Source organism: Hesperophylax consimilis, chromosome 29 (genome assembly GCF_061612785.1).
Source record: "Hesperophylax consimilis isolate HC1 chromosome 29, BYU_Hcon_1.0, whole genome shotgun sequence".
Classification (NCBI taxonomy): Eukaryota; Metazoa; Arthropoda; class Insecta; order Trichoptera; family Limnephilidae; genus Hesperophylax; species Hesperophylax consimilis.
In genome coordinates, this window is record NC_142864.1 from 18,531,384 (window position 1) to 18,559,027 (window position 27,644).

General features: G+C 38.6%; 1 protein-coding gene and 2 non-coding genes across 3 annotated transcripts in view; 2 read left to right on the forward strand and 1 right to left on the reverse strand.

Annotated features, from left to right (window-relative positions):
* Window positions 1-27,644, reverse strand: part of LOC149409945 (lysine-specific demethylase 5A-like) — an 88,829-nt gene that overhangs the window by 53,494 nt on the left and 7,691 nt on the right. Inside the window, exons 2-19 of the mRNA XM_089649159.1 lie at window positions 24,825-25,041; window positions 23,929-24,089; window positions 13,716-13,862; window positions 12,616-12,745; window positions 10,636-10,817; window positions 8,132-8,293; window positions 7,558-7,674; window positions 7,172-7,283; window positions 6,952-7,088; window positions 6,333-6,592; window positions 5,779-5,890; window positions 5,311-5,505; window positions 4,496-4,674; window positions 2,687-2,858; window positions 2,056-2,257; window positions 1,630-1,814; window positions 1,009-1,161; window positions 108-278 (exon numbers count right to left, since the gene is read on the reverse strand). Coding sequence (XP_089505285.1) covers window positions 108-278; window positions 1,009-1,161; window positions 1,630-1,814; window positions 2,056-2,257; window positions 2,687-2,858; window positions 4,496-4,674; window positions 5,311-5,505; window positions 5,779-5,890; window positions 6,333-6,592; window positions 6,952-7,088; window positions 7,172-7,283; window positions 7,558-7,674; window positions 8,132-8,293; window positions 10,636-10,817; window positions 12,616-12,745; window positions 13,716-13,862; window positions 23,929-24,089; window positions 24,825-25,041 — 2,994 coding nt within the window. The remainder of the gene's footprint in view (window positions 1-107; window positions 279-1,008; window positions 1,162-1,629; window positions 1,815-2,055; window positions 2,258-2,686; window positions 2,859-4,495; window positions 4,675-5,310; window positions 5,506-5,778; window positions 5,891-6,332; window positions 6,593-6,951; window positions 7,089-7,171; window positions 7,284-7,557; window positions 7,675-8,131; window positions 8,294-10,635; window positions 10,818-12,615; window positions 12,746-13,715; window positions 13,863-23,928; window positions 24,090-24,824; window positions 25,042-27,644) is intronic.
* LOC149409946 (5S ribosomal RNA) lies at window positions 22,133-22,251 on the forward strand. Its single transcript, XR_016305111.1, has one exon. It is a non-coding gene; the product is annotated as a 5S ribosomal RNA (ribosomal RNA).
* Window positions 22,574-22,692, forward strand: LOC149409947 (5S ribosomal RNA). Its single transcript, XR_016305117.1, has one exon. It is a non-coding gene; the product is annotated as a 5S ribosomal RNA (ribosomal RNA).

Consider the following 27,644-nt stretch of genomic DNA (forward strand, 5'->3'; position numbering starts at 1 on the left):
CATTCTTGACTAAACTGCTTGACTTTTGCATACCCCGTGAAACCATTTTTAGAGAAAGTGAAGTCATGTTAGGCTATGGGAGGTTAGGTAAAATGAGATTAGGTTACCATCTGCAGCCAGTCCTTGGCCCCCTGCACGGCGGTGGCCAGCTGCTGACGGGTGGGAAGGAAGGCCTCGATGGCCTCCCCCTCCATCAGCAATGTCTCCGTCTCCTCCAGGGACTGGTTCTCCGACTCGGGGGACAGACACGACTTAGCACGCTCCTCCCATTTCTCCACCTGCAGACAGATGGAACAGTTATTATAGAATAATATATAATATATAGTTAAAGTAAATAATATATAGTACAACAGGTGGAAACTATTATAGAGAATGTATGATTCTGACAGTAAAACCTCAATGCTGATCACTATCTGAACTGTTCCCAATTTTCCGGTGCCAGTAGGGCTATGGCATCTCTCTGAATAAGCTCTCTCCGACTCTCGTCAGATATTATACCTGGAATCCAGATACAAAAAACTTAAAATAAGATAGTGTGGTGTGCCACAGGGATCCATTCTTGGGCCACTATTATTCCTGATTTATATAAATGAAAATATTTTAATGGAGAGTCACAAGTACACTGCAACTCTACGCAGACGAGAGTAATATTCTTTAGTCATTGCCGGAGATTGTGATCCTCACTCCAATTGCCCTGGCAAAACAGGCTCGTCACTCATCACAGTCCTATGCTGCACGGACAGCCAAGGACACCGACGTTCCAGGTCTTTGTGATATTCAATCACACCAACGCATCAGTGATCTTCCTCTGCTTCTTCTGCCTTCCACTTTGTCAGTAAACGTCAGTTTCTATAGGTTGAGTTCTCAGTTTGTCCAAAGCATCTTAGGATACACAGTAGGCAAGCAGTTGATGGGCTATTGTGGATGACTAGCTCTTTCAGAATGGATTATCTATGCAGTCAAACAATATGAGAGAGTGTTAAATAAATATCAGAAAGAGTTAATTACCTCCGTCTTGAGATTCTGCAGCTTGGCGAGGTGCACCTCCACGCGGTAATGCGGCTGTATCTTAACTCCCTGGTCTAGGAGTCGGTTGATGACATCAACGGTGAGGCTGTCGTAGTCCTCACAGTGGTTGCGAACTTCCTCCAAGTATTTCTCCTGAGGAAATCAATGCCGAATTTGATATTTTCTCAGGAACAGAGCATCTTCAAACCCATTTTAAGGTGTTGTGAGAAACTACTTAAATATTCGATAAGTGATAATATAGGCACAAAATTCCTGACTGTCCAAAGTCAGTAAGACTGTGGCAACCATAATTTAGGGACAGTTGTGAGATTGAAGGCAATGGTTTTCTATTATTCTTATCAATAAACAAAACTTCAGTCATTTCAAGTAATTATTGTGAATCATTTTTGAGTTATTATGCCATGTTGCGCTTCCTCCTTCTTTAGCCAATGTTTCAGACCAGTTCACGATCGACTCTGGCGTAAAATATAGGTGCAAGTCCTTCAAAGGATGGAGGTCGAGTGGCACAGGACAGGGACACCTGGAGGGTCCTTGTTAAAGCAATTAATAATAATAAAGATAATGAGATGAAGAGAAATTGAAAAGATTCAAGGAACGAACCTGTTGCAGCCGATTGACAACATGCGGCAGCCGGGGAAGCTGTATGCAAAGTGCCGCCCCCTTTTCGGCGCACGCCTCCAGCTCGCGGATCTTGATCGGGGCAGTTCCTGGTTCGCCGACTAGCAGCGACTCAGCAGTCTTCTCCAGCTCGGTGGTCTGCCGGAGCACTTCCTTCACAGCGGAACCTAGGGATGAAGCAACATTTTATTAGATTACATACGATTACACATAGAAAAAATTACAGCGTAGATGGTGTCAGAGCGCACAAGCGCTGAGCACGGTCGAAAAATTGTCACAAACATGCGCTTGAAAAACAGTCGACTGGTTAAAAGGGAAGGTTGGGAAATAGTAACAACAGGTGGACGGCAACCTGCTTCCACAGCTTGTTAATATTGTGTATTTCATTAAATGTTACAGCTAACCCACCTTCCGGAAGGACGCAGGCCAGTCCGTCGATCTCCTCGCAGAAGAGGGTGAGCTCCTCAATGGTGAGGCGGTACTTGAGGTCGGCGCTGTGGCGCGTCCTGGTGCGCATCTTGTTCAGGTCCAGCTGGTGAATGACCGAGGCACACTTCTCCGCGTCCTCGATGGCCACCTCCAGGGCGCGCACTATGTCTGACTTGTGCATCTAAACAAACACATTATTTTAGTTATATTGATTCATTCAAGAAATTCGATTAGTATAGCTCATTCAATTTATTCAACGATAATTCAGGTGGTTCGGGTCATTCCCTTCATTCGCCATACTAACCTCGCTCAACGCACTCACCTCACATAACTCATTCGCCTCACATATCTCATTCACCTCACAAAACTCATTCGCTTCATATATTCACGTAATTCACTTACTTCTCCTTATTTACAATCAATTCAATTCAGAGATTTCACTTCAAAAATATCAGAATAAGGGCCAGTTGCTTCATAGAATCTGAACAATTCATCATCCATTACAGGTTAGTTGTTTCACAGATCTCAAAATTAACTTTGAAATTTGATGCAATATGCAAATTCTGTTAAACAACTGCTTGTAACTATAACTGTTACAATAATCATTTACCTTCAGTTCGTGCGCCCTCTTCAGATGTGTCCGTAGGCCCTCGAGATCGCAGGACTTGGGCGTGTCGGGGTCCAGTGCATTGGACACCGCATCCGCCCACTCCTTCACAGCCTCCGAGCGGCGCTTTAGCTTCTCCACCATGCCGGGGAGCTCATCCAGAGTAAAGCGATATCTGGAATATGATGAGAATGTTTAATTACAGCAGCAGCTGACAGCTGACAGGGAGCTGATGGCTGCCCAAAGACCTCTAAAAGTTAGGTTATTTTTTTAATTAAAAAACGGAGACGCTTTACATAATTCCCGTGAGCATGAGGTCATTTTTACTTCATTCCTTTGTCAGAAACGGTCCCTTTGATAAAGTTCACCAGGGTTGTCATTAGATATTCGGCCAAGTGTCTTTCCAGGAATCTGAACCTTTTTCCCATCAGGGCGGGACATTGAAAACATCGATGAATTAGAGTCTCTTCATCCTCTACGCATTTCCTGCATCTTTTGGTGTTTTCTACTCCAAACCAGAGGTACGTCATGAGTCCGCGACTCTAAATACATGTTATTGTTAATATAGTAAATTGAAAAACTACACAATCCATGTACTTACAGAAAATTTATTTTAAGGAGGATACGTTTAATATAGTTGTGCACACCATAAGAGTTAGAAAAGCCCGTCTGCAGTACACAAAGATAGTGGGTGATAGCTAAGAGTATGGTGGTTCCATGGTGCGAAGCGACGCGACGTTTATCTATTCCATTTAAATTTAGACTTGCGATTCTATTTGCCAATAATCTTTTACGTCTTTTGTTTTGTTTCATTCTTCAGCTTCATTCTACATCGATAACAAGAAATAAAGAATTATTCCAAACCTTTCCCGAACTGTCCAATTGAAAAGTAACCATTGTTCCACACACGACAAGCGTGTAAAATGAAATACCGACATATATGTCATCACTTTTTGACTTTTTGAAATAATGGCATACAGAGGTTTTGTGAAAAAATTATTTGCAATGAAACATGGCTGCAATATGGGGAGAATTAGTCTTTACGTAGGATTTGTTTCAGTTTTTTATATAGGGTTTTTATATTTTCGCCGTACCGGGCGAGGCAATTGACAGACGCGTTTTCATGGGTGGGGGATAACTGATTCCGCGAGACTTGAGATGTGTTTTTTAATGATTGGGACTTCGTAGTCCTGATGGAGTTGTAAAACCTTCATCCATTTGGGTGCTCCCAGGGCAATGCGTATGGCTTTATTTTGGAAAGTTTGAAGTCTTTTCAAATGCGACTCTGAAGCGTGGGCCCAGATGGGACGTTTATGTCACCATCTCTTTAAAACATATAATATTCATCCTATCTCCCTCACGGCCATGACCTAAGGGCCCCTAAGCTTTCTTAGGTACCTAATTTTTACTTAGATGAAAGACACGTGTACGAAATAGTATGGCACGCATGGGGACAGAAGATGCCAAAGCCGAGGGCATTCTTTAAATTGACCCAGCGAGTCGTGTGGACTTGTGAATGAAAGCTTCTATTAGAGACAATAGATGTCACTGCTCTTCACTTGCCGCCGCCGCTAGCAACCTTGCTATTTCGCAGTACATTTCAAATAAATTAAGAATAAGACCAGTCTTATAACTTTAGGGGGTCAAAAACCAACTGACCTAAGAGAACAGCCGCATGAATCTCCTGAGGCAGTGTCCCATTAGTAGTCCTACCAGTTCCCTCAGTGAGTGCACTGTCTATAATGAGTAGTTGTCTGCTTGGTCTGTAAGTACTTTGAATTGTCTCATTCCGGGTTAAGTTGGGTGTGTTACCTGAGCTTGTGGCTGCGCGGGGGACAGTTGCACAGCTCGGTGAAGTGGCGCAGGCAGGCCAGGTGCTCGGTGCAGGAGCAGGTGACGGCCGACAGGAAGCAGGTGGTCTTGCAGCTAACACACTGTCTCTCGTCGTCTGGCAGCAGCTCAAAGGCCTCTCTCTCCGCCTCCGTCACTCCCTGGAACAGTGCCATATTATAAGAGGATGTACGCATAATACAGCAAAACCTCATTTTTGGATATAAACTTAACATTAATTGAAGCATGAAATCTTTGTTGTTTCTGTAGGTCACTAACACTGCGACAGGATGTACATGTGATAAGACAGATGACAGGACACATCATGACTGTGTGACCTGCAGGCGGTCCGAGGAAGAGGTAGACTGACTGCACGGAAAAGAGTTGGAGCAGGAGTAACCCCACACAGGAGACCCTGAGGAAACTAATTTCCCTCAGGTCCCATATCACACTTATGGAAGCTGCGTGGAGGCTCTTTTTAAGGATAGAGAGGAGAGGACATTCTGGGAAGGAAAAGATATGAGGGTTGGGTAGGAATCTTGGAGTCAATGTGTTCAGGAGAGACATATGAATGCATCTGACCCTCTGACTGCATTGCAAGGAATCCCTCAACCGGCATCTCCCGATCTGTTAGACAGACCTGAACAAACCTTATCCCATGAACCCGAGCATTCCTCGCTAAACGTAGCTTACCACTTGGGGTAACCTGTAGTAGAGGTGTTGGTTATGTTACAAATGAAGAAATTTGGCAGTACTCCTACCTGCCTCCCAAATCGAAAGGTTGATTGTGAACTCACCCAGTCGAGCAGACTCTTGCGCAGTTTGCGTTCGTGGTTGACCATGGCGCGCATATCCTGGTAGGTGGCCAGCGCCACCGTGGCCTCTAGCCGCTCCGCCTCCAGCGCCATCTTGCACACCAGCTCGTCGTGCGAGAACACGCAGAACCGCCGCAGGTTGGAGTAGTGCGTGATGCATTCACGTCCGATCTTCAACTGCAATACAACACACACAATAAGCTATCATAATTAATGGAACCTCCACAAAATATTTTTGATAAACTGCCTAAAATATCCAGCATTTCCACAGGTTCTTTCAAATTGATAAAAATCCAATACATTTATTGTTTTGACCTGGGAGATGGAAAATTTTTCCTCTATGATTGCTTTATTAATTAATTATTAACTATGGACTCTTCAAGGTTTAAGACACGGATTATTGTGACGATGACAATACGCATTTAAAATTATAAAATCTAAATAAATTACCCAGTCCGCAGGTGTGAAGTTGACGGCTTCGGCAAAGTTGTATCCTTGGTTAAAGCCGGCGTGGTAAGCTCGGGGGAAGGTGATGACAAACTCTCCAGCATTTTGGTCCGTCCTGTGACGATGAAAAACATTATAATTAAATTTAATAACTCGCAACATGCAAATAAAACAAAAAAACAACCATAAACACAAAAAACAAAAAAAAACAACAAAAAAAACAACAATACAAAAAAAAACAAAAAAAATACAAAAAAAAAAAAAAAAAAAAAAAAAAAAAAAAAAAAAAAAAACAAAAACAAAAAAAAAAACAAAAAAAAAACACAAAAAAAACAAAAAAAAAACAAAAGAAAAAAACAAAAAAAAAAACAAAAAACAAAAAAAAAAACAAAAAACAAAAAAAAAAACAAAAAACAAAAAAAAAACAAAAAAAAAACGAAACAAAAACAATCTTTAAAATTTTTGCTTACAACAAAAATATGTTAAAAAAAACAAACTATAACAATTCATCCATATATTTTTGTGCGGCATTTTATTTTTATTGTCGATTTGTTTACCTGTAGACGGGAACCCCCTGGTTCATGAGCGTGTTAGGATTCATGATGGTGACCAGCTGGTGCAGCAAGTCGGGCTGCCACTGGAACAGCTCGGGCGCCGCCTGCCTCATGGTGCTCTCGAACACCTCGGCACGGTGGCCGGGCACGCCGTACCATGTCTTTGGCTCGCCCCAGTGCATGTAGTTGATGGAGTAGGACCAGTGGTCCTCGTTGTGCCAGCAGAATGTGGCGAAGCACATGCCCACGTACATCCACGGCACCTGGACAACACAAATAAACAACTTCACAACAATTCATATTTTTTTAATATTTCAGAGCTCTTTTGGTGAAGATATTAATTTATTTATTAATTCTTGCCCTGGCCCTAAGGAAAAAAAATTTCTCATGGCCAATGTCATCTTTGGGGATGCTGAAGGGAGGGTATTTTTAAAGAAATTAAGGAGAGTAATTAAAACTATCAAACGTAGTGAACCACTTGGGGTGACCAATGACAGAAGTGTTGGTTAACCAATGATAGGTTCCCAGGGCGGCGGTACCCGTAACACGCCTCCAAAATGGGCACATAATATATTATATGCTGTTTTAATGTACTTTATTGTTTATTTGCTGGTTAGGTTACCTTCATGCCGGAGATATCTGCATTGATGTGCCCCAGCACACTGCCTTCCAGGAGCGGCAGGTTGTTTAGGTTCCAGCTCGAGTCGGCGTACTCCTGGTCTCCGGGGTACAGGTGCTTGCTGGCCTTGGTCGGGAAACCTGGGGACAGTCATCGTCAAACGTAAGAAATCCAACCTTAGTTTGAACAATTTAATTGATCGACACACGGAATTAAAACTTACCAGAGCCATGGTCCATGGAATGCAGATCGGCCCCATACTCCACGGTAACGTCCTCGTCGATGGAAGACACGATTCTCCAGAACTCCTTCTCCACAGTGGAAGTTGGCACCATCTGAAACAGGCAGTCAATGCACCTTCAATTTCAATTCTTTCTTACAACTCGCAAACTGCTGATCGGGACATTTTTTCATCTACCTTATTATCCTGTCTTTTTTTATTTATTTTTTATGTGAATACAGCACTGGAGTTCAAACTGCTCCCAACCGTATGGAGCCAGTGTGACTACGGCATCCCCAATTGGGCATTTCCACCGCTGAAACAATATTTATTAACATTTTTGTGGGGGAAATGAACCTAGGCCAAGAGCTAACTGACGAAATACTCACGTGCACGGGCATATTGAAGTACTCGGACTTGAACTGGTCAGCCATCTCTCCAAACTGCTGGAGAGTGTACTCCCGTTGGGCTTGCTCGAATCCAAAAGCTTCTGTCGGCTTCGAAACCTACAAAAATATTACCATTAATAAATGAGATCTTTTTAAGAAAGAAACAAGATTATAAATAATCGATTCCATGATGCTTGAATCCCCAAACAATTCAGAGCCTGTCAACTTTGGATTTGCTGTGTGGACAGTTTTTGAAGAGACGCCAAGTTTTAGGAAGGAGAAAACACTGAGATCAGCAAATCGTTCCACAACCGAGTTGTTGAACTCAAGCAGGAGTCCTAGAAACGACCTGTGTGATAAATGTCAACCGTGTCCAAAAGTTGGGCGCACGTTTGGCGTGTTTCTCGACCATGAACCGGTGTGACGCTAGTTCCTCGGACCATCTTTCAATGAAATATCGTTAGAAAATTTGATTTACGCGGAAATAAGTCGTTTCATTATGATTTTACTTTGAAATTCAATGCTCTGCTATGACTCTACATGACAGAATGATATCACATGGTAGGGCGGTTACCTCCTGGGCGATGCAAGGGGGACACCTCCAGTCCCCCTTGGGTATGTCCCCGAGCGGGGGCAGCAGACAGAAGGTGTGGTAGGAATCGTCACAGCCGTCGCAGAGCAGCATCTGCTCCTCGATATCACCCCGCCCGCAATTGTGGCAAATATATTTGGCCAGCTGGAATTATACAATGCAAGTTAGAGAGATGGATTGATATGTTGTCAAATGAAAATATCTTAATAATGGTCATCTTAAGAATGCTATGAATATAACTAAAACTACAGTATATGTACATTTTTATGGGGAACCGGACAACTCAACACAATGGCTATTCAACACATCTTTAAAAAGTGTAATAAAGTCAAGTAATGAAACAAAAATTAGGTTAACACCATAGACATATGAATATTAGTAGACCTGCCCTAAGTGATTAAAAGCGTATTATTCCCCACTCCCCATACCGGTTCCATTGGAGCCGGCTGGGCTCGCGTATGGCTTTCCGTGAATCTTGAGAATGTGACGTCATCATTCTTGTTCGAACTAGCGTCGAGCTATGGTCGAGGCATTTTATGAAATAACACGGCAAAATAGTGGCTTGTGCTATGAAAACTTGTAAAAATAGATGTGAAAAAGAGAATAAACCCAATTGTCGTATTACATTCCATATGTAAGCATCATTTTAAGCTTATTCACATAGTATAATATGAATCAGTTGTAGAAACATATACTATCACATCGAGATACATCTGGTCGAATGTAGCGATTCTCAAGTGTGCGCATCGTTGTTACTGGGAAGTAAATTATAAAAGTGTCTTAACTAAATACGTAAACAAAATATTCGACTCTGAAAATAGAAGAAATTTTTTTTGCCTAATTTGACCTTCGCAAATTTGTTCATAACGTGGCGAGTAATTTGCGCTCCCATGTAAAAATGTCTATTCATTCAAAAGCAGATTTTACTTTTAAGAACTAAATGGTGATATTATAATGCGAGATGCCTATATACTGTCAGATTGATTTATTGACGAATCAGTCAGCTTTAACCACCTTCGTTCTTCAACAGTTGATTTTACCCCTCACCTTTAATTTCTAGTCTATATATTCATATGTCTGTGATTAACACATTGTAGTCGAGCAGTTAAAACAATAGACTCTAGCCAAAGCGGGTGTTTTTCGCGATTAGCGCAAAAATATATCGCTTTCTTAAAATTGACATAATTTCTAAACCAAATAATATTTTCGATTGAAATTTTCAAAGAAATCATATATGACATTTGATCATCAAAAATAAATTATAATTGCTTTGATTACATCATAATTTCACAATTAGTCCAATACGTGAAATGACTCAAACTAAACTGGAGATTGAGATCGCATAAAAACTCTAGATTTGTGGCGACGCCTTTATAAGCGGCACACTAGCCAATCCGGACAAGGCATCTCAAATAACGTGGACAGAGTGTCGCCTAGCACCCAGGTAGCAAATTACCCTTCAAGGCGTTTTATTTCACGCTGATAACAAACCCGTATAATGCCGTTTCCCGCCAAAAACCGACAGTCGACAAAAACGGCATTTGCCGTGTCCCGCAGTTCACCGACAGTCCGCGAAAAACGGCAAATGCCGTGTCCCGACGACAATGTGTTAAATAGGTTAGGTTTATAGGTTAGTTTTTTTCATTGCCGGGACCGCATATGTTTAAAAAATTTATGTGCGATTTTGACCCTTATGTATAAGGAATTTGTATGAAGAACAAGGTCACAATCGCTTGGGCTATTCTCGTTCTTTACGCAGCAAATACCGGAATGACTTCTAGCTTTTCAGATTTTTTACAAAGAATTTTTCTGTGGAATGCCAACAAAATATTTGCCGCGTTTTTAGTGTCAAAGCGTCTTCTTTCATTATTTTTGATATAAATTGATTGTGGAAATAATAGATTTGAGGTATCATCAGAAAGATAGTTTTATCTACATTATTTTGATGTAATTTTTATAATATTTCACCCAAGAAAAGTGATGAAAATTAACTTCGTAAGAAATGTCAAAATTTTTACGTCATAATGAATAATTTTATTTTTAGCATTATTTATTTACAGGTTTCTTGTACAAAATAATATTATTAGTAACAACAGTTGTATAAACTACCGAAATCTGGAAGAATTGTTATCATATACTTATTTAATGCGACACAAAAAAAATTTAAGTGGACACTTGATGTTTGATTTTGGAATTAAATTGAGCTTGGAATTTCCTGGCACGCCACAGGTTAACGACACTTTTAAAGGTGTGTTGAATTGTCATAGTGTCGAGTTATCAGGAAACCAATAAAATAATAAATTAGATTATCATCTTTTGTGATGCTGTAGGGGTCAGTGTGTGTTCAGGAGTAACGGATGCATGAATCCATCCCTCCCACTGCGGCACAAGGCCATCACCCATCGGTCGAGAGTCCCTCGAGAGCTGCCAAGACATGGACAAACCTCACCCCATGAACCCGACAGATCGGTTATTGGTAGACTTACAGGGTCGGCTGCATCGGGCGCGGCGGGAACCACGTTGACAGTCATGCTGACCTGGCGCTTGGCCTGGAGCGTGCGCGAGGCGGCGGAACGCACCGGACGCGCACTGCCCAGTCCAGCGGGGCAGGAGGCCATGGCCACAGGCGCGGCGCGGCCTCGCTTGCTAGGGGATTCGCGCAGAATACCTGGACAAAAAGACGGTCATTAATGTTGATCGAGGGTGAAAATAGTCATTAGAATGGGAAATAGGTTCTACTATTCTTTAGAAAAACACTCCACGATGTCAAAAAAAAACATTATTGTTGGCTGAAAGTAAGTCCTGTTTTAACCTGTAAATTTGTTTGTAAATTCTGCTTACGGTTCGATAAAGAGGTTTATTTGGACTTTCATATTCAAATTATTCCAAACTGTCATCGAGATAGTGACGTTTCTTTGAACAAATTGGAAATTGAGTGGGTGGGTATTTAAGAACTTACAAATCTTATGATTAGAGAGGAAATTTTGGTTTGATTTATTAAATAAGAGAGCATTGTTTTTTGGACGCGAGGTGTACTGTTCTCAGGACAAGACAAGAGCAAAGGTTCCCAACACGGAGCACATTTTGATCAATCCCAATAGTAAAATCATGTTTCGTTATGACGTTTCTCATTTTTCATCTAATTCGCCAATTAACGGAGCTCTTCATACTCTAAATAATATCTGTCTTTACTCTAACATTGACATTTTTTCAGATTCACTGCCCAAATTCAAAAGTGGCATCATGTCAATAATTTAAACTATTCATATCAGACATACACACACACACAAACACTCACACATACATTACACACGTCACACACACACCTATAAAATACACAAGTCACCTGGTATATAATCAAGGAATAAACATACCACTTAGCAGACATTACAAGGAAACAAATCATAGGTACACAACATGAAGTATCTTAATCCTGTATATTTTTTCAACACTGTTAATCATGTACTGTTTATTATTATTATTATTATTATGTAATGAGCAGGCAGCATTCTGCTGATGCGCTCGTATCTGATTTCACAACAAGTTTGACAGTAATTGAGTTGTTTTAAGTTTGAACTAAGTCCTTTCTTCTCTCCAAATGTGAATCCAATAGAGCTTTGAATTGATTTATATTTGTTGCATCGATGACATGTTGTGGAAGTTTGTTCCAAGCATCCACTTCTCTATTTGCAAGGAAGTGTTTTCTAGGATTAGATGCAAAAGGCGTTATGGTAATTTTTTTTGAGTGTCCACGGAGATTTATATTTTTATTAGTAGTGAAGATTTCTTGGATGCTAGGGCAACTGTAATGTCCAGATAAAATTTTGAAAGACTTTTGTTTCTATAATATAAAATAAATAAATTATCAGCTTTGTTCTGCTCCCACGAATCACAGAGCAGGAATTCAAACTCGGCGCTTGATTTTTATACATGACGGGCCGCACAGAGAAAAGTGCGGCAAGTAACAATCCAACCGTCACCGACAAAAGACCGGAGTGAAAAACCGCCATTTTAATCTCATTATTCGTAGCACATAATCACGGATTGTGCGCATTAGCTCATGTGAAAAAAGGTGACTTGTGATTAATCGAACGTTCTGGAGATCAAACAAAAGAATCACCAAACCTGGTTAGTGCAGAAATCTGGCGATTACTTTATGTGTTGGTTGGGGAAGCGCAATCTCCTTGTCAAATTACAAGTCTCCTGGAACGGAGAAAGGATAATGCCCTTTTCTGTCCCAAATTACGGCGATGCAATTCTAGACTCATCGCACAAATCATGATTGAGAAATTTTAAAATAATTATAATTCCACATTTAAAATTTACAAAGGACAAACATGCTGTATGCAAGCAATGCATCTGTGTCAGTACTGATTTTGCAACCAGTATATACCTTCCATATCACTCGATTCACTGCAATAGTTTCGAACATCTCTGAAATGACTTGAATAGAATCACAAACAAACCTTTCTTATCGTCTACCAGATCCGTTGAAGGTTTGGCAGACAACTTCCTGAGGTCCTTCTTTCGATCCCCTCCCTCAGAACCCATGCAGCCTTCCGTCTGGCTACCTTCGTGTTCCAACTCCGGTTCATTCTGTCGAGTAAAAAAAACATTAAATTATTTATAGCGTTGGATTTGCACCCGGGGTCATTGGTTCTCCTACATCATTGTTCAAAAAAAATTTCAGATTTTTCTATTTTACTTTTTTTTATCGTTTGTATTGAACCCACACAAGGAGGCCCTGAGTTTCACTCTCGAAAGAGAGAAGGGTTCATGTGCAGAGACCCGGGTTGTAGGAGGGAGTAAACGCAAAACTGGTTAGTATTACACATCCAAACTCTTATCTTTTTTTTAACATTAATTCCAGACAGGAGGTCCTGAGGTTCGTTTATGTCATCTTTGTGGGCGCTGTGTGGGGGGTCTTTTTTAAGGAATGTTAACCCTTGGGACCTTCTAAGACCCAAACAGTCCCAAATGCCGTGCGCGCATTATACTCTCCTAAGACCATATTTGTCCCAGAACGACCGCACATTATTAATGCATATATCTCTCTTCCTCTCATCTAAAAATTAATTATTTCTTTTATGTCAGAAAGAGAACGAAATAGTGCTTGTTATTGTCTTTGAAAAAATGGAAGCTTTTAGAAGGTTCGATCCGTGCAAATCAACAACGTCTCAAGGGTTAAAGAAGGGAAGAAACACAGAGGCCAGTAAATCATTGATCGGCTGTTGAACTCAAGAACGAGTCATAGAAACAAACCCCGATATGTGACAAATGTCAACTACTGTGTATAAATGTTGGGCACGGGTTTGACGTGTTTCCAACTGTACACTAGTGCCGAAAGGAATTAATGACGCTAGTCCCTCTGAGCGTCTTTCATTGAAATACCGGTAGGACAAGTCATAAAAATGATCAGCTTTATCTCCCAGCTAAGCACCGCTGCCAAAGGGGTCAATGATGCAGGTTCATCTGAGCATCTTACATTTAAATACTGGTAGCATAAGAATGGAATTTCCGCTTCTGTGCTTCAAATACTGTGGATGACGGTTTATCGTGTACTCACATTTATTTTTTTCCACCTGCGGGTCGGGGGCTTGGAGTCTGTCTGCGGAGGGGGGGAGCCCTTCTGAGCCGAGTTGCGACCCTGCCCCTTGCAGCTGCCCCCCGTGTTGGCCTTCTCCGGAGTCATCTCGCCTTTGGCCTCCAGTTTCTACAGAAGAATGTCGGATTAGACAGAGAAACCATTAATATGCATTCACAAGACAAAACAGAACATTGAGAAAAATTTTGAAGTGAAGAAAAAAAAAATGCCCTTAGGTTCACTGCCAACTTCGCCATTTGACAGAGTTCGGAGACGATTGGCGTGTACGTCAATATAACTTTAAACGCTCAGTGAAAATCCGGCAACTGTCGCGACATGTTTTTATTCTGGCCCTGTGCTTAAATCAATCAAAAATTATTGTCCGCGCACGGTTTTTGATTACCTACTCTAGTTTTTAAGTTATAGCATGTTAAATAAAGGTGACAGAGCTTTCCAAGTTGACATATCAGCGTTTTCAAAGCCTTCACCGTCCAAGGCTGGCAGTGAACCTGTTAACCTAATCTAACTTATTCTATCGTAATGTTCTGTTTCATTACTGTTATGTTTTACTTACCAGTTACCACTGCCAATACGGGGTAGGCTGTAACACTTAACCTTTGACATGTCAAGACGCAAAACAGAAATTTTGTCCCAGATAACCCGTGCATTTTATCATCATAAGGCTGCCTTTACATACGTAAGCTTTTTTCCGTAAGTCGCTCAAGTAAGTGACTTATGGCAAATTTACCAATGTAAACGTCACTGTAAGTCTCTTACCATAATTTATAGCAAGTTACAGAAGTCGTAAAAAGCGCAAGTTTTTAACAGGTCTAATCGTGTCTGTGCCAACTTACAGCCTTCTCACAGCTTATGACATCAGTTTGATAATTTGAGACGCTACCCGTCAGAAATGGTACCAAAACGTGCCTCATTTTATTAATTTTTAATTTTTTTACTATATGATTAGGATAAGTGAAAAGTACATTATTTACTACCGAAAACAATATAAAAAATAACACTAGATATATCTCAAATAAGCACTACGAAGACGAATTCAAATCAATTTTGTTTATTAATTTCAAAAACATTACAAAATTTTTAATTTCAATGCGTTTTTAAAATATTTTTGTAATAAGAATTCTTAGATTAATAATAACAGTGTGTATATCAACTATACCAGTAATAATAGAGCTTGCCTTTTAAAGGAAGCTTCATTGATGCTAAAAATGTCCATATCCGAATTGATTCTGTTCAACAGCAAGATTGCTCTCCCCACAGGCATGACTATCTGCAAGTTAGTCCTACAGGCCAGGAGATGGAATAGTCTATGCTGTCGGTGACGGAGATAACCATCGGGAACATAGAAATGAATGCTCTCCATGATGAGCGAGTTTTCAAACCATCCACGAATCAGTCTAAAGAAATGTGTAGCAATGCGCACATCCCTCCTGACCCGTAGATAGTTCATTCCGAGCATACCCAAAAGAAAGTCAGTGGGATAGAGCCACGGGTAGTAGTCATACTCCCTCATGCAGAGAAATCTCAAAAATTTCTTCTCAACTCTCTCCAACATGAGAGAATACTTTACCTGGTGTGGACTCCAAGTCACCGACCCACTTTCAAGTCTACTCCTTACTAAGGAATTAAATAAAACTATAAGCACCCGGTTATCTCTAAAATTCCTTGCAATGCGTAGAACAAAGCCCAGAATTCTCAGTGAAGTGCTACATGCCGTCTCAATATGAGCATGAAATGTCAGCCTACTATCAAACATGATTCCAAGATCCTTCATTGTCGAGACACGTTTTAAACTTCAGGCTTCCATTGTATACCGGTAATACCAGGTATGACTCGCCCTAGTGAATGACAAAATTAAACATTTAGAAACATTAAACTAAATCCGATTTATTTTACTCCATTCAACAATTCTATTAATGTCTGACTGGAGTTGATTGCAGTCTTCTAAAGTTAGTATTTCTAAGAAATGTTTGAAGTCATCAGCAAAGAGAAGAAACCTAGAATGCAGAATTACTTCTGAAATATAGTTTATCAATATGGAAAAGAGGAGTGGGCCTAAATTACTGCCTTGGGGTACCCCCGATCGTACAAAGAAATGAATAGATTGGAATAGTCCATGAGACACAAACTGTTTCCTGTCTGCGAGATAACTAGCAAAAAAAGTATATCGTAGTCTTATGGAGAATCCTATTGTAGGCAGTTTATTAAGTAAAACGTTGTGATTAACAGTATCGAAGGCCTTTGAAAAATCATTGTATGAACAATCTACTTGATGGCCTTTGTCTAATGATTTTGATACGAAATCCGTAAACACCAATAGGTTGGTTTCTGTCGATCGACCTTTTATAAATCCATGCTGTTCAGAAATTAGAAATAGAGTGTAAACGGAAACGAAAATTTTCTGATTCCAAAAAGCGAAGAGATATCATTTAATTTTTTTTTAAGATTTCTAAATATGAACATCCTTCTTTTTGCTATTCTACTGCAAATAAAATTTAGGAAGTCAATTACTAATAAAAGAAGAAACAAAAATGGTTTGACTGAGGATTGAACCTTCCTCCCCCAAGAACAGTGTTAACACCGCTAACACTTAAGCCAAATCCTATTTGTACTGCACCGACATTTATTTAGTGTATCAACAACTGCTATAAATTTAAAAATGATTTGATCCAATTTCAGAAAAATGCGTGTGTACATGAGTGCCACCAAAATTGATAGAATGTATTGTCATTGACAACGAGTCTATATGTGAAGTTTCAGCTCCATCGGGTGTCGGGAAGTGGGTTAATTTCCGCTTCAAAATTCCATTTCATTCATTCATTAATTTATTTATTCATTCTTCTATGTATTTATTCATTCATTCATTAACACACTTTGATCGGGTTATTTTTTCGCCGGCTGACCGCTGAAAACGGGCGAAAATAAAGGTCCCGCGCGAATTTGTTTAATTTGTTTTAAATCGCTATATCTTCGAAAATCATGGAAATATTTCAATAAAATTTTCTACATACTAACTCAGCATACCCAAGCTATAAAATTTCTAGCCGAAAACCAAGTATTATTTCTAATGCAACATAATAAATCGAAAACAAAGTCATTGTTGAGTCATTGGGGCTCAATTTTTTAAGTATAAACTAGGTTTCAATTTTCTAAAATTACAAATTATTATATTTTCACAAAGCCCAAATCATTATAAAAACAAAAACAATTGCCACTTCTCTAGTATCGTCAGAGTAACACATTATTACCCATTGAAATACCACGTGTGCAATTGCTCCTCGCACGGTACAGCGGACCAAAACCATCGGAACGTGGTAATAACATTGGTTATTTTTTCAAATGAAATTTTAAATGATCACTTACGGTAGAATGCTTCTCGTATTGCTCACGTAATATTGTTTATTGTTTTTCACCATACACTATGGATTAAGCAATGTTTCAACTGTATCTATTAGTCGCTTTCCTTGCCCACAGTATATTTCCAAATTGCAAATGTATCCCGTAGGGGCTTCACTAACCATTCGCACGAGAATACCATATCTAATTATTTTTGACGCATTGTATACTTTAAATGCTAGCCTTCCCCGCCACGGTATGATGCTTTCATCTAGAGATAGCTCCCTTTGAGGCTTGTAAACAGAATTAAATTTTGGGATGAGATATGACAAAACGGGTCGAATTTTTTCAAGGCGGTCGCTGGAATCGGTAATGTTTTGGTTATTTGAAAAGTGCCAAGATCTCCAAATTTGATTGAAACGATCACGGCTCATTGTTTTTGAAAATATGGGCGTCTCGATACATTGGTCTGAAGACCAATAATCTTGTCTCGTAGTTTTTTGCACTTGACCCATAAGCAGAATCAATCCTAACATTTTTTTCATATCTGGAATATTTATGGGCTTCCACTTGATGGATTTGTTCGTTTGTTTGAATCTTGATTCATTTTGAGCATGGTAACGATTGCTTCCTTCTACCATCATTTCAAACAAATCATTTCCAATAAATAGTTCTACTACTTGCATAATACTTTTGGAATCAGCTGGTGTTACGCAAACACCAGGATGACCTAAAAATGATTCGATATTTGCGGATTATCTATTCGAGACCACTCTTCTCCTTCTTCCTCCATATCACTTTCTTCAGAATCACTGAACTCTAATGGCATCACTGACATTCTTCTCCTACAAGGAATTTCTTCACTTCCACTAGATTCTTCACTTTCACAATTGAATTCAGGCAAATAATTACTAGAACAGGCAGATAAATTATCTGCAACGATTTCGTCGTCACTTTCGTAATTTTCAGAATCCATTTTGAAAGGTTTGAAAAAGCTAATATAAATATTATCTCCTCAGAACACAACCGTACGACAATTTGCGTTTTAAAAACTGGCATGCACTTGTAAATATTTATTATGGTCCGCCTAACTGTGTTTGCCGATACCTGCTTTTGTTAGACGCGTCACATACTCTGCGCTCGCTCGCACCTAGGAGTTGAGTGGGTGCGGAACAGAGATAGAGAGATTTGTTTCGGGTTTCATGGTCATAAAAGCCCTCATTCCAAGAATTGAATTATTAGAATAACAGAATATGTTATCTAAATTACTTACTTCGTTGATCTTCAAACGCAATACCTATCAAGTGTCAGGTTTTCAATAATATATGTCATTTTAGTTGAAATATCGATGTACACAAAAGACTCCAAGATAAATACTAAAAAAAGACTTGCATTACAATTTAATAATTATGTACGTATAGTTGGGACCTTTACAAAGAGATTGGTATATAATATTCATATAAAAACATCGGATAATTTCTTCTTTTCTGCCATTGAAATGAGGCGGGCGCAGAAGGTAGAACTACCCTTCCCGACGTTAAGCATCAATCGACCGAACGGGTAGAACTACTCTTCCCGATTAAAGTGTGTTAACTAATTTATTTATTCATTCATTTATTCATTCATTTGTTCATTTCTTCATTAATTGATTTATTTATTCATTCACTCTTCCACACACTTTTCCACAAATGATCATCTAGTCAATCCACATTATGCAAGTGCATTATATGTATAAGCATAATAAATACAAAACAATACAAAAACAACACGCCAACTCACCAGAGATCAAATGGGAAAATAATTCATCAGAGGGTTCAGCTCAGTTTACTTTGGTTACTGGAGTCCATAAATGATATGCACATATAATATTATGAAATATTATATGCATGATAGTATCAAATAATATGTAAACATTAATTTATGTACTCAATACGTCTGTCTCGACACAGGTTTATCCTAGTGAGACAGACATCGAAAAAAAAAACCTGTAAAAAAACTTTATGTTGCTGATAAAAAAATAAAATTTAAAAAAATCAATAAAATGTGATTAATCAAATTTCGCAAAATATTTAAAAATAATACCAACACAAAAAATAATTCACTATTTAAGAGGAACAGTTGTGCAGCCCTATTCATAAAAATTTCGGAATTGCAACCAAAAAACTGTTTTTAATAATTATTTTTTAAATAGAAATAAATAAATAGTGAAATTTTTTCCTCACATTAAAAAAAAATTATGTGAGGACTCCAGTAACCAAAGTAAACCGAGCTGAACCCTCTGATGAATTATTTTCCCATTTGATCTCTGGTGAGTTGTCGTGTTGTTCTTGTATTTTTTTGTATTTATTATGCTTATATAATGCACTTGCATAATGTGGATTGACTAGATGATCATTTGTGGAAAAGTGTGTGGAAGAGTTTAGTTTTTCCTGTGGGGAAGATTTAACCCGGACATAAAGTCGGAAAAATAGTACATAGGGGAGAGTATGGTATATCGTACCGGTCGGTAAATCGTACCACCTCGATATTTTTGCTACGGGTCACTATTTTTTAAGCCTGAAAATATTCTGCCAACCGTTAGAAGCGTCATAGTTGTCCCGCCATTTTTATTTAGTGTTGGATCATGCGTGCGCTGGCAGTGGAGTATTTTTGTTTTTTCACAATTTTCATCTAATTTTTTCGGCACCTGCGTAAGGTGATTTCGTATTCAAATGTAGGTATGTTAGTTTTTTTTCAAATTAAGTTCACTTAGCTTGTTTGTATTCTGCAAATTACGATTGCCAAATCATATTGTCACCTATCGTTTACATGTTTTGTTGTCATTTTTTCATAAAAACTCAGAGTTTGTTAAATCGTACCACAAGTGGTTTGGTAAATCGTACCGGTACGATTTACCGTAATTTGTTGGTTGTTTTTTATGTAAATTAATTTCTAGTTTTAAATTAAAGAGTTCAGTACAACAAACACCAGAGATATCGTCAGAGCCTTTGTTGCGACCACCACCACCAGTGACCTCGTCAGAGTTTTCCTTTTCACCACCAGATGCAGTTCAGAAATTTGAATTGGGGTAAACGAATTCAAACGCGTCGACATCTTTTCAACTATCAATTCTTGAGATTTATCCAATACCAAAGAACCAAGGAAAGAAGAACACGCGCACGGCACAAAAGGCTGCTGAAATAACAGAAAGTCCGTATAAAAAAGGACTAGATGTTGCTGCTGGTAGACGCTCAGCTGTCAAAATGCCCAAATTTAAAATTTAAATAATAAAAATTAGATTATTAAAACTGATAAAAAGCCCATTAAAGGTAAGAAGTGTGCTCGACGAAAGAAGGCCAATTGCAAAAGTAGTGATAGTGACAGTATTTTCGTTTTGAATGATTCGGACACGGATATTGATGATGACGATAAAGAACACGTATGAAAAGGTCCTGCCGAAAAGGCAGGACCCAAAGAAGACTGGATCCAGTGCGATCGTTGCCATAAATGGGTGCATGAAGCTTGCACCAGTAACCCAGACATTTGCGACACATGCAGCCTTAAAAATGTCTATGTTTTCTTCAATATAAATTGGAATAATGGTCTAGGTACGATTTACCATACCGGTGGTACGATTAACCGTACCGGTTCGTTAAATCGTACAGAAAACGATTTTTTATACAACGTTTAATTTGAAAACATTCCAGATGCCTGTAAAATATAATTTAAATAAATATCGTACCCAATAAAATAAGTATTTATTTGAACCTAACTCCACTTCTCTAACCCATTTCAATCATACAGTATTGAGAGTTAAGTGCAAAGTGGTACGATATACCATACTCTCCCCTATATAAGCTAGTGTTTAAAAAGCAAAACATAGGCCATTAATGAATTCGATTTTAGAGCCAACCATAAATAACCGATTTTTTCAATGGCCTATACTTTTAATTTATCCTTAATTCTTCTTAAAGCATCGATGACACGGAACTAGTTTACAAGCTACAAGCCAGCGAGTTCGCTAGCAGCTTGTAAACTGGCCCCGTGTCATCGGCTTTTTTACAATCTGCTAGAGTTGACTATCCGATTGTAAAAAAGCAGCGAGTAAAATAAAAAGACGGGCTAATTTACTCGCCATTCGCTGGCGTGTTGGCTTATAAGCTAGTTAACTAGCCGTGTGTCATCATCGCTGCTAGTGAACTACTTGCGAGTCTCTTTGCGTTTTGGCAGTCAGCAAAAATGTCAACGGAAGTAGTGTAGTAGCAACTTGAAGCAGAAAAGAAAATGGGCAAGATCAAGGATAAAAAAACGCGATGAATATGGTGCTTCCAGCCGTTTATTGAGGGAGTTCAAGGACGAAGATCCTTTGGCTTTTAGCGAATGGAAAGTTTTGTGTATCATCGACACTCGCTAACTCGCTTACTCGCTAGCTTATAGACTCGTCGACTAGCAGCTCGTAAACTATCCCCGTGTCATCGATGCTTTAGGCGAAGCTTAATGCCAAATCACTATTTTGATTCAACTTTATAACGAATCGGTGTACATTATGAATACAAAAAAATATGCTTTAGATAAATCAAAGGTTTTTGCCATCGTTTCGCTTGAGTAGAATTAAATTACTCAATAAAATATACAGGGTGTATCGGCACGTACCCGAAAAACTTTAACCAGCTATTCCTTAGCATATTTGGAGTAAAAAAATGGGTGTGTCAAGCCTACGCAAGACAGAAGTGAAACTTCTAGTATTCTTCTCTCTCTCTCTTTTCATTTCATTCTCTCTTTTTTTCTGTCTATTGACATATTTATAAGTAGCATGTGATAAAAAAAATTAAAAGTTATAAAAAAAGAAAAAAAAAATTAGTTAAAGCGGGGATCGAACCTCGGTTCTTCACGACCACAGTCGTGCGCTCTGCCTGTAGACAGCGAAGATGAGTTAGGAGAGTGAGTTAAACTAGGTATATAATATTTACACCTTGCTAATGTTTTCAGTATTATTAGGGCTTTTTTATACTAATTTTCATATATTTATTGGCAGGTAGAGTAGAAATTAATATTGTTTAGCGTTTGCCAACGACCATACCATGTTGAACACACCGGTTCTCGTCCGATCACCGAAGTTAAGCAACATTGGGCGCGGTCAGTACTTGGATGGGTGACCGCTTGGGAACACCGCGTGCCGTTGGCCTATTTTTTATTTTAATTTCATGTTTTTTTTATTTTTTTATCATTACTATAATTAATAATATCATAAAATTCTTTAACTTTTCAAGTATGCTACAGGCCTAAAATATTACTTAGTGGATTGATATTATGGTCAACCATTGAAAAAAAAAATTCCTACAAACTTATTAATGTAATTACGATCTTTTTCAAGCGCGTATGTAATGATTATTTTTATCAACCTCGCACACACCTTGCTAATTTTTTCAATATTATTAGGGCTTTTTTATACTAATTTTCATATATTTATTGGCAGGTAGAATAGAAATTAATATTGTTTAACTTTTGCCAACGACCATACCATTTTGAACACACCGGTTCTCGTCCGATCACCGAAGTTAAGCAACATTGGGCGCGGTCAGTACTTGGATGGGTGACCGCTTGGGAACACCGCGTGCCGTTGGCCCATTTTTTATTTTAATTTTATGTTTTTTTTCATTTTTTTATCGTTAACATCATAAAAAATTTTATATCATTCTTTAACTTTTCAATTATGCTACAGGCCTAAAATATTACTTAGTGGATTGATATTATGGTCAACCATTAAAAAAAAAAAATTCCTTAAAAACAAAAAAATAATATTCCATGGCCGAGAATCGAACTCGGATCAACTGCTTCGAAAGCAACTATGCTGACCATTACACCACCAACGCCAGTTGTCGAGATGAGCTAAGAAGCATTTATATTTTACTTCAAAACTTTTACTACATCAAATGAACTTTAATCGGTCCCGCATTTTCGTTTCGGTCATGAGTTGGTTTTACTCCTCGAAATTGCATGACGCGCGTAAAGAAGTTTCACTTCAAAAATCTTATGTGCACTTTGCTGTCCGGTAACGTTTTTTTTTAATAAAAAATTTATTATTCATATTTTCACCACATGTCACCACTGTTTTATCCTTTGTCAAAGTTTGAAAACCCATCTGGCAAATATTTTATTCGAATTCCGTTGAATAATGCACGTGTGTACCTATATTGGCGCACACTTACAATCACAACGAAATGGCACGGCACCATTCGTCTCATTTTTAACTATTATTATTTAGTGTGTGCGAAAGAGCGAAGACGCTTTTTGACATACTTGCTTATAACAGCTATTGAACACGAAACGCAATGCCAATGACAGTGATGTAGTGTGGAAATTTTATTTTTTTTTTGTTTTTAATTGAAAAAAAAATGCTACCGGACAGCAAAGTGCCCATAACATTTTTTACTCCAAATGTGCTAAGGAATAGCTGGTTAAAGTTTGTCGGGTTAGTGCCGATACACCCTGTATAAATGTAAACTACTAAAAAAATCATTTTTTCAATAGAAATGTATGAACGCGTTAAGGAAACGACTTTTAAAAAATACAGTATTATAGCTAAGATTATCTGTGACAGTTTCACTTGATTAACTTTTTTGCTTTCCGTTTGTCAAGCGATTTTAATGCCTATTACCTACAATATAAGGTAAACCAAGAATATACACATTTTTAGCTTGTAGCTTCCTCTTAAACTGATATTTGGGGGATATTGATTTCATTTATCAGATTACCCGTGACAACGGGAAGGTTAAGGAAGTGAGGAAAGAAAAAGATGGATAAGAGTATAAATGTAGTATATATACATATGAATAAGTATTAATTTGTATCTGTTACTCACAATGCCCTCCGCGGCCTCCCCGCTCTTGAAGAGGTCGTAAGGGAAGAGGATCTTCTCGTAGTGGTTCTTGAGGATGGTGCCCACGCCCTTGCCCTGTGGGTGTCCCATCCGCACCGCGATCTTGGACCACTTGCGCTCCGCGGTGCACACATCAAAACCACCTAAAACACAGACAGACACCATCAAAATACTGCTAATGATTTATTTCATATATTCTTCTTTATTTAAACGTTACTTCATGTGTGATGTCATCAGTACCTGTGCGTGTCTCACTAGGAAAACCTGTGTTGAGATCACGCGCACTTTACAACATAATTATTTTCAACTTAAAGTTGCCTAATATACAAAACACCGATTCTCATAAAAGATTTTGTCCAAACAGCTGCAAATTTGTTATTATTATTATTTAATGAAATTCGCTCCTATCTGATTTCGCGATAAGTTCAACAGTAATTGAGTTGTTTTAAATAAGTTAATCCTTTCTTCCCTCCAAATAAGAATCCAAGGGAGCTTTAAATTGGTACATTATTAGTGGAAGTTTGTTCCCTGTATCCACTATTCTATTTGCAAGCAAGTGTTTTCTAGGTTTGGATGCAAATGGTGTTTAGTTCATTTTTTTAGTGTGTGCGGAGATTTATATTTTTGTTGGTGACGAAGATTTCTTGGATGCCAGGGTAACTATAATGTTACAGTCATAACGAGGATCAACAAGATGTGACTTGTGAGGACGCTGAGTGGAAACCGGACGCACAAATATATCCATTCTGGAAGAGGTATCACGGAGGATCATGAGGAGCCTTCTTCACCAGGGAATTAAAGTAGGAGTCACGTTCCTCGGCAATGAATCAAAGACTTAAATAAGAAAGAATGACGGATGATCATATGACATGACGTACCTCCTTCCTTGACGATCTTATGCAGGCCAAATAGGTCGAGGGGCTTGCGCTCCACGGTGGGTATCTTCAGCATGGAGCCTTGCAGCTCCCAGAACTTGACGATCTGGTCCAGAAAGTTGAGCTTGACACGGGTGATGGCCTCCAGCTCATTTAGACGCTGGATGCGCGGGGTGAAACGCAGACGATCCACATCTACGGCAAAGGGCGGCTGCCAATTCTGAAAGTGACAAATGATTTCATTAACAAACGCGTGTCAAAGAATTTAGACAGACCAGCAAAATTGAGAGAAGATTTATAAGGGCCTTCAGTAAACTTAGCCATATCCTGAAAGACAGGAAGATATCCTAAAGGTATTTAACGAGTGCCTACTGATGTAAAAAGAGATAGACTTGCTCTATTAGGGGATATCATTTCGACGAGCTAGAAGCAAACCACGTGACCATATTTGGCATGAATAAACTACGACATCATTCGTACGCTGACCGCCGAAGAGCGCACATGGAGATAACCAGACTCTGCGCAGAAAAGTAAAGTAAGGCAACGGTCGTCAAATAACCATTCAGCGCCATTTTGTTTTATTTTTTAATTTGAAAGGTCCAGCAGTAAACTGACAAGCTTAACAACATGACAGCTGTCCTCTTCTGCTGATCACAATTTGTTCAAAACCTGAAACAGATTTAGAATCGGCATTTAATGGAAATCTTTCAACTGTCAAAAAAAACCAAATGGCGCTGAATGACAATTTGAATACTTCGTCGCATTTGAATTTCTGAGAAACAACTGGATCTTAACTTACAGAGAATTAAGATACTACAGGTTTAAATAATTAACACCATTTATTCACGTGCATTCGTTAACTATTGTATGACCCCACTGTTGGCCAAGTAAATGACTAGGAACCGTAAATGTAAGGGTAATGTCATTTCGATTGTGAGCTGTGGAGCTTTGAAATATATATTAACTGTCAAAATATAAGGCAAGATTTTTCAATTGGCCAACAATATGACCGGTCAGTGGCCGAGTCGGCATCGCGTTTGGGTCCCACCCGGGCGTCGTGTGTTTTCCTCAGTTGGCTAAGTCCTCCATCACAACACAAGAAATATTTTCCGCTTACTGTGGTTGTCATTCGTAACCCGGGAATGTTTGTCTTTGTTTAAAAACAAAAAATAATAATAATTTGAGAAGAAAGAAAAACGTTAGAAATTGCTAGAATTAATAACAATATAATATTATGACTGAAAAGACTGAGTTTGTTCAAATATAAATATTATGATGCATGTATTGGCATTTACCTTTGCAATTAATTTATTTTATCTATTTTCATTGTAAAATAATTTATTAACCGCTTAATGCTTTTAAACGAGTCACGCTCGCGCGCTAAATGCGTTCCAATTTCTGCTAAGCTCGAGTGACGCTTGCCGGTTTCGACTCGCAGCGTTCTATTTTTAGCTAACACGAGTTAGGCGCGTCAAAAGTTAGCGATGTATTTAACGCAGTTTGAATTTGCTTCCAGTTTGCCACAGAGATTGGTCGTGTTTTTGAGCTGCTTATTTCGTTTTTACTATATCGTTTTCACATTTTCGTGTATGTATGAATGCATCACTTTATTTAACCTGATTTTTTTTTTAAACACCTTTTATAAAAAAAAACCCTAGCATCAAGTGGTTAATTTCCCTGGTTACAATGCGAAACCGTGAATAAAACCTCACAAATAAAATAAATTTAAAAACAAAAAAAACAATAATGACAAATAAATTGACAAGTTAATTACTAATTAGTTCTTCATAATGTGAGATTGTTAACTAACGGAATCGCAATACGAAGAACATATGACGGCCTTCTTCGCAGTATCCTAGAATAATGCCACATTATTTGAGCCCCTTCTGAACAAAACCATATCTTAGAAATAGAAAAAGTAAAACTTAAATATGCTTTATATATGAGAGAAAATACGTACTATCCATTCATGTTCTTAACCGGAATGCTTGATTTCATAACTAACTAATCTCTGGTATAATACTCAATCCACTTATATTGAACAAGGTTAACTTACATCTCCCTAATGAGTCTACTTGGGGAAGAGGCACCTTTTCATACTCCGAAAGCGAGGACTTCTGCCTATCGGAACGCAAATTATGATATTCAAAGTATGATACAGTTAAATATGACCGAAGGAGGTATGTTCCCATTAGCTCAGTGGTAGAGTAGTGCCCCGGCCATGCAAGGGTCCTGGGATCGAGTCCTAGATGTGACCGGATCCTTTTCTGATTTTCTGTTTCAGATTTTCGTTTAGGAATCGCTAATATTGTGTTCAATAATTAATGAATATTTCACATTTATTCAGTACATACTGTTAACTGGCTATTTAAATATTGGCGCTACAGTCGTTTGGTTCGCACTTATGCCCCCAGAGGTGCGCTCTGTTGGCCAACAGGGAAACTACTACAGCTGCCAACTAAACTAATCTGCTCGGCTGGTAAGAAGGGATTGACTGGACCTACTGAACGGAAGACGGAAGATGCGGCCCAGTCCCAACGTCTAACGGCTGGGTATTTGAACTGCGCAATGAGCGATATAACCTTACTGAATATTGGATGTTATTGTTGCCATAGACCGTGAAGACAACATCATATTTCATGATAACCATTTACTTAGCGTTTTATTATTGCCAACAATACTATCCTATGAGCACAAAAAAAAAAAAATAGTTTTTCAGTCTAATCTTTCTACAGATAAGCATATTATAATAAATTTAAAAATCGGTTTTTAATTCATTTATTGACAAGTTTTTGAAAGATAGTGACCACTTTACTACATGCG